This window comes from Aotus nancymaae, unplaced genomic scaffold, assembly GCF_030222135.1.
Source record: "Aotus nancymaae isolate 86718 unplaced genomic scaffold, 86718_ANA_hifiasm-v0.15.2.pri h1tg000043l, whole genome shotgun sequence".
NCBI lineage: Eukaryota > Metazoa > Chordata > Mammalia > Primates > Aotidae > Aotus > Aotus nancymaae.
Window position 1 is genome coordinate 7,293,917 of NW_026988457.1, and position 13,440 is coordinate 7,307,356.

The 13,440-nt window shown below is 34.1% G+C and overlaps 1 protein-coding gene across 10 annotated transcripts in view; it reads left to right on the forward strand.

Moving 5' to 3' along the window:
* NBEA (neurobeachin) overlaps positions 1-13,440 on the forward strand; it is a 743,003-nt gene that overhangs the window by 259,110 nt on the left and 470,453 nt on the right. For all 10 annotated transcript variants that reach the window (XM_012465562.2, XM_064361756.1, XM_064361759.1 and 7 more), the window contains one exon: positions 258-696. In XM_012465562.2, the coding sequence (XP_012320985.2) occupies positions 258-696 (439 nt within the window). The remainder of the gene's footprint in view (positions 1-257; positions 697-13,440) is intronic.

The following is a 13,440-nucleotide window of genomic DNA, read 5'->3' on the forward strand; positions in this document are numbered from 1 at the left end:
TGGTCTCAAACTCCTGACCTCAGGTGATCCACCTACCTTGGTCTCCCAAAGTGCTTGGATTACAGGAGTGAGCCATTGCACCTGGCTGGATGGTATCTTTTAACTGAGTTATGTTACTACTATACACGATCCATTTAGCAATTTTTTTTGTTTCTAAAAGTTTTATTTTATTTACTTGAATATGTGAGAACATTTTATTAATAATGCAAGGTTTTTACTTTTGATGCTTTTTTCTAACCTAGTTTCTTTTATTTCAGAAACACCTGCTGCATTTCCAGATACTATAAAAGAAAAAGAAACACCAGCTCCTGGTGAAGATATTCAGCTAGAAAGTTCAATTCCCCATACAGATTCAGGAATTGGAGAGGAGCAAGTGGCTAGCATCCTGAATGGGGCAGAATTAGAAACAAATACAGGCCCTGATGCCATGAGTGAACTCTTATCCACTTTGTCATCTGAAGTGAAGAAATCACAAGAGAGCTTAACTGAAAATCCCAGTGAAACGTTGAAGCCTGCACCATCCATATCTAGCATAAGTCAAACCAAAGGCATTAATGTCAAAGAAATACTGAAAAGTCTTGTGGCTGCCCCAGTTGAAATTGCAGAGTGTGGTCCTGAACCTATCCCATACCCAGATCCAGCATTGAAGAGAGAAGCGCAAGCTATTCTTCCTATGCAGTTTCATTCCTTTGACAGGTAGGTACTGAATCTATTATTCACAGGGCTTTGTACATACAAGGAAGATTAGACTTTGTTAATTTTAAAACATAAGGAAGGTCTTGAAAATTTTATTAATGTAGATTCTTATTACAAAGACAAAGTGATAGCTCAACCTAATCTTATAATAAGCTATCTTAATAATATATCTTAAAGAAGAGGTTTCAATGTGATGTGGTGGATAGCACATTGAATTGAAGTAGGGAAACATGGATTATGGTTATATTCCATTATCAGAGACTACAGTACATTGAGAGTGTTATTCTTCTCTTTGCACTTAGTTGTTTCATGTATATAATGGGGAAGCGGATGGGTCACATCTTTCTAAGGTCTATCCTGGCTCTGAAATTCCATTATAATATTATAAAATACTGTAACAGTTGTGGGAGATTATATAACATGCTTTAAGTAATAACATTCGAATTTGAGCCTTAAATGGAAGTATAGGGAAAAATTTAAAACTTGTTTATGATCATCTTATTTATGGTATTTCCAATACCAATGTAAAAGCTGTATTTTGAAGCGTGTATTTAAAAGTATATATTTTTGAAAGGTATTTTGGCACTTTAGTTATCTAAACTATTTATGACATGGCTCATACATTCAAATGTTAAATCATACAAGGAATTCTTTTAAGGAATAAGTAATTCTTTTTTCTATTCCAGTATACATTCAATAAAAACGATAGTTCACACAAGCAGAATAAGATATTTTAGAACCAAATACCCTATAGATCTAATATATTCCAGTATTTAAAAACATGTGCAAGATTAGAAGACTATTTTAGTCACTAATTACTAACACTGGTACTTAATATTGACCACTGGGATTAATGCATATTCCAAATAATGTTTTTATGTTAACGCACTAACTAAAAAGTATGATGGCTTACCTTTTAAATTAAATCTTTTTATTGATATTTTAAGACATCTTTTCATACCAAAAAATTATATATATGTATGAGGTGATCAACAGGCATTTTTTATTTTAGACAAGATCAAATTAGGAAATAAAATGTTTCTAAATTGAAAGGTCATAATATATACTCAAAAAATGATATCTATTCCATACTGCTTTCTCTAAAATAACCGTACTACTTTGTTCTAAGTAACTTTTTAGAGATTAGGGGTAGAGGATGTGGTGGTATAGGCATTTCGGTTTGGATGAATTACCCTTTCTTTTTTTTGAGACAGAGTCTCATTCTGTTGCCTAGTCTAGAGTACAGTGGTGTGATCTTGGCTCACTGCAACCTCCACCTTCCGGGTTCAAGCAATTCTCTGCTTCAGTCTCCTGAGTAGCTGGGATTACAGGTGCCTGCCACAACACCCGACTAATTTTTGTGTTGTTGTAGAGACTGGGTTTCACCATCTTGGCCAGGCTGGTCTTGAACTCCTGACCTTGTGATGCACCTGCCTTGGACTCCCAAAGTGCTGGGATTATAGATGTGAGCTACTGTGCCTCACTGAATTACCCTTTTCATACACAAATATAATTTCAACTTTGCCTGTAAATACTTTAACCAGTGTTTTACAGACACATCTTGAAAATTTGTTGTGGAAAATTTAAGTGGCATTAGTTACAATGCAGAATATAAAGATGAATAAAATTAGTTTTATGTTCTATGAACTTAGAGAGTAGTAGGAAGATAAGATGTTTGCAAATAATTGCCATAATAGAAAATGTGTGATGTCAAAAGTTTTAAAAAGTAAAAAATGGTAGGACTCCAAGATGTAGGAAAATATTTTTCTTTTCTTTTTTTTTTTTAAGAAAAAAAGAAAGAAAAAGAATAAAGAAGAGGAAAAAGGAAGAGAAAGAGAGAGAGAGAATGGGAGTATTGCTTTCTTGCCCAGGCTAGAATGCAGTTTAGTAATGGGTATTGAAAACCTCTTTTATACCAATAATTATACTTGATGTAAACAGGAAGGAATAAGGGAAGAAAATAACAAACGAGCAGCCAACCAATATTTCATTTAAACCTATGAAATGCTATGCGATTACTGAGGAGTGATTTACTTCCAATTATGTAGTCACTTATGGAATAGGTGTGAGGTGGTAATGTATGTTTTATGTATTTGAAGTGGAGAGTTCTATAAATGTTTATTAAGTTTACTTGTTCTGGATCTGAGTTCAAGTCCTGGATGTCCTTGTTAATTTTCTGTCTCATTGATCTGTAAAATCGTTAGCTCTTCTTGTTACATTAATCCTTTTGCCATTATGTAATGTCCTTCTTTGCCTCTTTTGCTCTTTGTTGCTTTAAAGTCTACTTTATCAGAGGCGAGAATTGCATCTCCTGCTTTTTATTTATTTGTTTATTTTTACTCTCTGATTGGTTGATAAATCTTCCTCCTTCTCTTTGTTTTGAGTCTTTGTGTATCGTTGCATGTGAGATGGGTCTGGATGCAGCATACCAATGGGTTTTGACTTTTTATCCGATTAGAATATATATAACTTTAATACTGGCATTTGATGCTAGCTGGCTGTTTTGCCCATTAGTTAGTGTAAATTTTTCGTTGTGTTAATGTTCTTTTCTTTTTGATATATTTTTGGAAAGGCTGATATTGGTTGTTCCTTTATATGTATGGTGCTTCTTTCAGAAGCTTTTGTAAAGCAGGCCTGGTGGTGTTGAACTCTCTAAGTACTTGTTTGTTCGCAAAGGATTTAATTTTTCCTTCGATTATAAAGCTTAGTTTGGCTGGATAGGAAATTCTGGGTTGAAAGTTCTTTTCTTTAAGGATGTTAAATATTGGTCCCCACTCTTTTCTGGCTTGCAGGGTTTCTGCTGAGAGATCTGCTGTAAGTCTGATAGGTTTCCCTTTATGGGTAACCTGACCTTTCTCTCTGGCTGCCCTTAGTATTTTCTCCTTCATTTCAACCCTAATAAATCTGGCAATTATGTACCTTGGGGTTGGTCTTCTTGAAGAATATCTTTGTGGTGTTCTCTGTATTACCTGGAGTTGAATATTACCCTGCCTTGCCAGGTTGGGAAAGTTTTCCTGAATGATATCCTGAAGAGTATTTTCCAACTTGGATTCATTCTCTTCGTCACATTCAGGTACACCTATCAAACGTAAATTAGGTCTTTTCACATAGTCCCATATTTCCTGGAGACTTTGCTCATTCCTTTTCATCCTTTTTTCTCCAATCTTGTCTTCTCATTTCATTTCACTGAGCTGGTTCTCGACTTCTGATATCCTTTCTTCTACTTGATCAATTCGACTGTTTAAATTTGTGCATGCTTCGCAAAGTTCTCGTGTTGTGTTTTTCAGCTCCATCAATTCACTTATATTCTTCTCTGAATTGTCCATTCTCATTAACATTTCGTCAAACCTTTTTTCAAGGTTCTTAGTTTCTTTGCATTGGGTTAGAACAAGTTTTTTAATTCACAGAAGTTTCTTATCACCCACGTTTTGAAGCCTGCTTCTGTTATTGGAACACGCTCGTAATCTATTAAACCTTGTTCTGTTACAGATGAGGAATTGCAATCCCCTGTAGAGGGAGAGGCATTCTGATTTTGAGTATTCTCTGCCTTTTTACGCTGATTTCTTCCCTTCATTATATATTTATCCGTCTGTTGTCTTTGTAATTACCGACTTTCTAACTAGGTCTCTGAGCAGACGTCCAACTTGTTGATTCCCAGCGCCGAAATCTGAGCAATCCACTGCGCCGGCCAAAATAGCGGTGTTAAGATTGATGGTGCTTTTCTGCCCGGGAATCTCCGGACTCTGCACCAAAAACTGGCGCGCTAAGGCACCAGCAAAACCGCCGCGCCGGCCACAAGAGTCGCCCTGGTGATACGTGGGGCTCCTCTGCTGGGAATCTCCTGGTCCGTGAGCAACAAATATTCGTCTGAAAGTGTGGCGTCCTCTTGTTCTCTGCACTTTCACTGGGAACTAAGGGCCTGAGCTGCTAGTGATCAGCCATCTTGGATCTCTCTTATCTCTATTTTTCTTTTTTTTAAGGAGTTTGTATTAATATTATGTTTGGATGTTCATTCATATAGTGATGTTCCTTGTGTGTTCCTTATGATGTTTCACATTTGTGTCACCTTTTTCACATATTTGGTTTATGTTCCCACGATATGTCTGTATGTGTGTTTATAAGTTTTTATAAACATATGCATGTAAGTATATGTACTTGTGTATTTCTATAAGCCTATAACTATAAGGAAACATATAGTAATTTAAGTTTTGTATTCTAGTTAATTATAAATTATATCTCTAAATTTTGGTAAAAATACAAACAAATACAGATGGTTATTGTGATTTACATATGATAATCCAGTGAAATAAACATTAAGTAAAATTTTTTTGCTTTAATTTGGATTACTGTTAGAATGATTTTTTAAATTAAAACTTAAAAAAGCAATCACCTGAGTGCCAATATCTTTAGCTACTCAAAATTTATTATACTTTTGAGAATATTGCTTTAAGAAAAATAGAACTTTCTATACATTCCTGGTAGCATTTGTGCAAAATGCAGTGGGAGTGGAATCATTATTTTAAATTGCATAAGTACAAATGAAATAGAAGAGCACAAAGCATATTTCAATTCTTTTTAGGAAAAGAGTCTCTAGCGTAGTTAATATATGCAGTAGTTCAAGTACTATCAAATGTAAATGATGAGGTGATATTGATGAAAGGAGGGGATTGAGGTCTCAGGGGGCGCTGATGACGGATTGAACAGAAGCGGCCTTGCACTGCACGTAACTCAAGTCTGTCGTCTTCACTACTCAAAGCCATAATGGGAGGTGGCAGTCTGAAATGAGTTGCCACGGCAAAGAGTATTATTTTTGAAATGCTTTCACACAAATCACTAGGCCCTGCATACAACTTAGTTTCATGCTTTAATGTCATCAGGAGGCACAAATTGGTGTGTCTAATTGTTTGCCACCTGCCAGCAAAATGAGCTGCCAGCCAGCCAGACGGGTTTGATTGTCTGTCAGCTATTCAATAGATTGAGAGTGACAACATCAAAAATTTAACTTCAAACTCTGAAGCTTTGAGCAGCTTTTCAGAGACATCATCCCCACAAGTGCTTCTGGACCAGTGTATTTTTCAATTATATTTCCAGCGTATTGCTACCATTTGCCTTATCTGTCTTAAGGTAGCTATAATTACATTATGAGGTATATAAACATATTTCTGAAGCACTAAAGTCTGAAATCCAAGTTATGACATGTCTTTTAACATCAGATTGAATTCCTTGAAAATGGGATTCAAGATGACAGGCTTTAGAATGAAAGTCCTGAATGTTACCAGTTTCAAACTCAGAATCTATCATGGGTAAGAACTCTACCAATAATGTATTTTTCATTTTTATCTTTAGTTGAAAAGTAGATATAAACTCAGTTGGTCTATTCTTTGTAACTAAATCACACTCCTAATAACACTGTATAATCTCAGTAGAATTCAGATAGGATTTTACTTTTGTTAACCAGTTGTTTATTGGTTACATTGCAAGCATGCTAACAATGAATTCCTTATACTTATTCTGGATTTTAAATTTGGAAATAATTTCCTAAAACAACTATGATAATTTGAGTTCTGTTAACTTGTATTCTACATAGAGTGTATCTCACTTAGGATGGAGCATTGGTGAATTTCAGTGTTTTGAGGTTTATAATAAAAATTGCAACATCAAATTTTTAAAAACATTTAGACTTAATGAAAATAAACCTTTTTTCTTTTAGTATTACATATTTCAGCAGGTTATGTATGAAGTATCACGTAAATGTTCTCTACATATACAGAAAGTGCTGATTCTTTTTCTTTTATTTCCTTCAGTCATCTGTGCAGATTAAGTATATATCTTTGATTATATTCAGTGATCCTAACAAATGTGTACTCATGAAGTATTAAAATGCTAGAGATCCTCTAGTACTGTTCTGTAGTGAGTAAACAGTATATGTAGAGAGGAAATACAATCATAAAACCGTAACAGTTTTTTGAAAGTTCTGTTACTGCGAGGCAGAGAGAAATATTTATGATGGTTTTATTTTTAACAGAAAAGCTTAATAATCTCATCTTAGAATTCAGAAATCAAGTTGCCAAGTTCTCTAATCCAAGTTCTCTTGTCTCTTTGGATAGATTACTATGTTTATCCGTGGTTTCTAAAATGTTTTAATTGAGCTATTATTTTTCATGTAATGTGTAAGTTTTACTTTGGAGGAATGCTTTTCTCTAAACCACCAATTAACCTTTTACTTATCTTTTAAACTAAAAATTTAATATTACATATCTGCATGCTTTTTATCTTTTGATAATTTAGTATATATCTATGTTTTGGTTCAGTTTTAATTTCCTAGAATTTCCAGAGATACCACTTAGTTTGAACAAAAAACTGAAAAAAAAAAAAAAAGGAGAGGGCAATGTGCTTCTGAAACATTTTTAACTGTTAGCATGTTTTAAAAACTTGTTTTAAGTAAGGGATATCACAAAAAGCTTATAATTGTGTTGCTGCTTTGGCTAACACATATCAAACTTACATAGTTTATATTTCATTTTTTTTTTTAGATTTTGCAAACCTCCTGTGTTTAAATCACTGGGTTTGATATATTCAGAGAAACTAGTAGGTATTTTTTCCCCAAAATTTTAATATCCTTGCTTCCCAGTGTTTAATTTTTTGAAAAAGAAAAATCTTTTTAGTAAATAATATAGAGCCACAAAAGCAATTTAGATATACTTCATATTATTAAACCTGAAGTACAAGCTTGGGCTAGGTATTTTCTCTCTAATTTGATTAGTTTTTTATTATTGATTTTGATGGTAAGGATGAAATTTCAGGGTAAATATCTTTAAAATGTTGAGTAGAGTTAATGAGGAGGTCTTCTTACATTGATTTCTTTAAAGTTAGAATTAACTAACTATGAAAAATTATAATTACTTATGTAGACTTCAGTTTGTTCTCATTGCTTTCTATTTTTTAAAAAAAGTATTATGATTATATCACTTAGAAGATGAACAAATAAATGTAAGCCAAATAGCAATTCAAATTTTCTACATTTAGTCACTGTAATTTCTGCTTTTATTATGTTCCAAGCGCCCTGAGTATATATTTTAAGGTTAATTGCTAGAAGATTCACTTTTGACTGAGCATGGTTGTGTCCTAATTTCCCCAATGTTGTTACTTTTGTCTCTCCTGGCATTTATAGAGAGCTGAATTAAGTTCAGTGAGCTGAATAAAGTATCTCTCATTAATAGGTTATTTAATGAAATTCTCGATTGTTTCTTAAACATTTTTTAATTGAAATTCTCAAATATTTACAAAATAGAGAAGTGTCATAGATAAAGACATGAGAGCATTCACCTTGTGATTTCTGATGAACTGAAGTAAATTGTTATGTTACCCTAGAATCAGTAACAAATTATTTTTCTCTTTTAAGTTTCAACTTTTTCTTTCAAGATATATGTTTAACTTTCACATCCTAGTTAGAGAGTGATAATCTGGAAATTAGGAGAACTGGATATTAATAGTTGGTCTCCCTGTAATTTGTTCAGTGACCTTGATCCATTCTTTTTGGCTCTCTGAAACTCAGTTTCCCAACCCATATAATATGGAATAAAGCTGCATTATTTCTAAAAAGTCTCATAAAGTTGCAAAATCCTATTTAAATGAAATGTCCTTATTATTAGTCCCCCAAAGCAATAGATGGATATTTCTGAGCTTGGCTAAAAAACAAACGGTGCATCTCCATTCTCAAAGCTGCATTAACCCCTCAACATCTCTCAGGTGGATTCTTTCTGTTATCTCCTAGTTGCCCTCCCTATTTCCACGTTTCCTCTCTCACCCCAAATTTATCTTTTAACATTTATGCCATAGTCATTTTTCTTAAATGTGAAGCTGATGGAGATTCTGAAATATTTCTTGTTATTTATATAATAAAGGAGGAACATTTTAGTTTGGAATAGAAAGTCCTCAACTTGTACCAGCCAGAAAGATCTAAAGCTATTCCTTTAACCTGCCTTGTTTTTTCATATCTCTTTGCCTTGCTAGGTCTTTACCATTGAACTTTTGTATGTACTTTTCTACTTGGTTAATTTCTATTGATCTTTTTTCATTTCATCCAACTCTTCCTTAATAGTGCACAGCCTGTGTTCCTGAAAGATCCTGGGCATAATAATTCTGACCAGGTCAATTATTGTAAGATATTGCCCAGTCAGTTTGTCTGTCATATTCCTTAAAGTATCTCCAGAGCATGGGACACGTCTTACTTGTCTTATGTCTCCTAAACTTGTCAGTGTAATCCCCTGCTAGTGCTCAAACAGCAGAAGGGAACAGAAAGAAAGGGATTCTTAATAGTGTGCCATGAATAATTATAAAACTCACTTGCCTTAATGAATCACTGTATAAAATGTCTTTCTTATCTTCAGTTTCTCACTTTATACTTAGGGAAAACCATGATGTACACAGATAAGATAGTATCCCTGTTTTTACAAAATTTACTGATTAATAGAGACCACCGGTACTCTCTCCTTATACCACTTCTATCCATTTGCATTCACTTCCTTGGCGATTTTATCCACTCTCCTGACATTAAATAGCATCTATATGCTGATGACTCACATATTTATGTCTTCGTTCAAACTTCTCTTCTAAACTAGAGACTCATTTTTCCAGTTGTGTATTCAGCATTGCCATTTGGATGATTAAAAAGAGGTATAAAAAATTAGCATAAAAAAGCTGCTCCAACCACATTCTTCCCTAACTTAATTAATGGTAACTTGTCCTTTCTGTTACTTAAGGCAAAAAGTTATGCATAATCTTTGACTTTACTTTCATGTCCACATCCAGTTATTATTTAAATCTCATTTGCTCTGCCTTCTTAATATTGCCAAAATTTGAATCACTTCTCACCAGATTTTACTTTGCTATTCCTGTTCAAATCACCATCATTTCTTGTTTGTTTTATTGTAGTCTCCTAGCCATTCTCCAAAGTAACCATTGTCCTTCCTAAGAGGATCCTTGACATAGCAGCCAGAGTGACCCTGTTATGACCTAAGGACATATCACTCTTCTGTGCATGAGCCTTTATGGTTTCTCATCCCACTCTGAGTAGAAGCCAGCATCTGTACAATGGACTTCAAGGCCCTGTGAGCTAAGCACTCTTACTTACCTCATCTCTTACAGCTCTCCATGTCACCCAGTGTTCTCTTGTCACACTAGCCTTTGTACTGTTGCCTATGACTATGATGTTTTTCTCTAGAGAGCCTGCTGGCTTATTCTTTCACCCACTTCAGTGTTCTCTCGAATACTACCATTTTTTGACAATTTTTTCTGAGCCACCCTTTCAACAGTATTTCTTCTTCCTATTTATGCTTTAATTTTCATATAGCATTTAACTTCTGATATACTATATTTACTCATTTACGTTATTGTATTTGCTGTCTCTCTGTGTTGGAATGTTAGTTCCATGAGGGCAGGGATTTTATTCTGTACATTGCTATATCTCCAGAACTTAAGGCAGTTCCACACTCATTGCAATGCTCAATAAATATATATTGAATGAATGAGTGAATACATCATACCTCAAATTTCTAGCTTTTAGATAGGATAAATTCAATGATGAAAGAATTCATACTTACATGTATTACATATCAGTCAATTTATTAAAATCATATAATCAATTACTTAATGAAAAAATTTGTCAAGTGAATTAGATTGAAACATGTCCTGACTTGTACCATTTTGATGATAACCTTTATAACCTTGGAGTGTGTACAGATTTTATGTAGTGCAAAGGAATTACCCACTTTCTTGTAGTTTATAGTCTTAAAAGTGTGTGATAGAAGTTTGAAATTGTGTGGAAAGCATAGTATTGAGAGTTTTAAAAAATGCAATTGGTAAAGAATGTGAAGAGTAGAGCAGGGGTGGGACCTGTGGGCCGTGGACTGGAACCAGTCTGTGTCCTGTTAGGAACCAGACAGCAGGAGGTAAGCAGTGGGCAAGTAAACCAAGCTTTATCTGTGTTTACAGCTGCTCCTCATTGTTTGCATCACTGCCTGAGCTCTGTCAGATTTTCTGTCAGAGATTAGTGGTGGCATTAGATTCTTATAGGAGTACAAACCCTACTATGAATTGTGCATGCAAGGGATCGAAGTTAAGTACTCCTTATGAGAATATAATGCCTGATGATCTGTCATTATATTAGTTTGTTTTTACACTGCTTATAAATACATACACAAGACTGGGAAGTAAGAAAAGGTTTACTTGGACTTACAGTTCCACATGGCTGGGGAGACCTCAGAATCATGGTGGGAGGTGAAAGGCACTTCTTACATGGTGGTGGCAAAAGAAAATGAAGAAGAAGCAAAAGTGGAAACTCCAGATAAACCCATCAGATCTCATGAGACTTATTTACTATCATGAGAATAACATGGGAAAGACAGGCCTGCATGATTTAATTACCTCCCCATGGGCCCCTCCCACAACATGTGGGAATTCTGGGAGATGAAATTCAAGTTGAGATTTGGGTAGGGACACAGCCAAACCATATCAGTCACTATTTTTCATCACCCCCAGATGAGACTGTCTAGTTGCAGGAAAACAAGCTCAGGGCTTCCACCGATTCTACATTACGATGAGTTGTATAGTTATTTCATTATATATTATAGTGTAATAATAATAGAAATAAAGTACACAATAAATGTAATGCACTTGAATCATCCCAAAATCATCCCCTACCTGGTCTGAGAAAAAATTGTCTTCCATGAAACCAGTCCCTAGTACCAAAAAGGTTTGGGACCACTGGAGTAGAGGATTCAAGGTATCTGTCAGGATGGACAGCAGATCTAAAAGAAGAAGAATATAATATCTGAATAATTTAGTTTAGCTTGTAATATTTTTGTGGCTATATATGTTTTTTAAATTCCATAAAAACTATATGTTCACTCTAGAGAAAATATACCAACAAAATTTGTGTATATTTTAGTGTATTTATGTACCCTAAATAGTTACCCACAGTAGGTACCTAGACTTCTAAGTAAGACTTTTTTGGTGTAGATGGAATAGCTAGCCAGTGTGAAATGTTTTGTAACAATCTGATAGAAGATTTTGTAAGAGGTGAAAATTTTTAGTCTCATTTATAAATAGTTGATGATACCAAGTAACAGTCTGAAAGATAATTTATCAACACATACTGTTAAGTGTGGACTTTCAGATTAATTCTAAAATCAATTGCTTAGGAAGAGAATGGTTTGACATAAAAGGAAATGACTAGTATTGGTGAAGAAACAATATTAAGGACAAGAATGTACAGTCCTCTAATCCTAAGTAAACAGTCTGGCCATCTGAATCAACGGGGAAGTAGTTCTTACAAACTCACAATGTAGATTCAGAAAAAGATCTGAGAAATCAGTCAAATACGGATTCCTGCTTCTCTCAGCTAAACTCTTGTAACTTGATCATCTCAGCCATTTAAACACATCAGTGATTAGAAACTGGAGTTCGTAAAAATTATCAGAGATTTTTTTCTTCTTTTTGGTCCCTAATTTGATATTTTGAGGTACATGGAAGTTTCATTTTGTTTTCTTATCATACCTTCAGATTTTTTAAAAAGTGCTATAATTTTTTCTCACCTTGTAACTGTAATTTTCTGTCCTTTCATCCTTGTCTCACATAACTTGTTTTCCAGATCAGCTGTCATCCTAACTGTTCTCTTATGGACATGATGCTGTTTGTCATTATTCTTGAAATATAGTGCCTAAAGTTACACATAGGATTTTGTTTATGAGATGTGACAATGGCAGAGTATATGAGGATTATTGCTTCTTTCAGTCTGGGTATTTTTGCTGATGTGGACCAGGACTATATCAGTGCTTTTGGGAGCCATAGCAATACTAATAATAGCTAAAATGTATTAGCTGCTTAGAATATTCCATGTACTGTGCTAAGTACTTCATAGGTGTTATCTCCTTTTATCTTTATAACAATCTTATCACATACTTTTATAACAATCTTTATAGCAGTCTTAAGTTTATGATAATATTACCATTATGCATCTCATTTTAATGGGGAGGAGAATGAAGCTTAGAGAGATCTATATGCCCGATACCACGTAGTAACTGCTAAAGGTAGAATTCTAACCCAGGTTTGTAATGTCAGAATTCTGTGTCATGCTGTCAAACTTTGCTGAGTTTGCCAGCAATGAAATATCTGGAAGCTTTCACATCAATTGCTATTAATTCAGTGCTTTCAGATTTTTAATAAGTAGGCATTTAACCTTTCTATATTTTACTTATAAGTTATAATTTCAGGATTTAGAGCGATAATTTTTTTCTCTCATTCACATAACTTATTTTTCATAATTTAATTTATTTCTCATAGCTTCCACACTTGACAAGATAACAGTCTGTTAGAGAGAGCTTTTGCTCAAAGTTAGTAATGATCAACAGATCAGAAATTTTTAGTAATGGTTTTTCTACCTTCCACAAATTCATCTTATAGCACTGTTAATTAGCTCATGATTCTTTATCTGTATATAAAAAGCTTTGTGTCTGATGTTGTCCTAAAAAAAAATCATGAGAGATGCAGAAAAAAGAGCATTAGAGTTTCACTAACGACTTCTCTTCAAATCAGCAGTTGATAGTTTTGTTGTCTTGCTGGAGAGCCAATGAAATAGTACATCTCACATTAGTTTATAAGTTTAGAGGATAATTTTGATGACAACTCCCAGATATTCGCATGCTCTTTTTTTCTATTGATCTTTATGTAGCTAATTATAAGTAG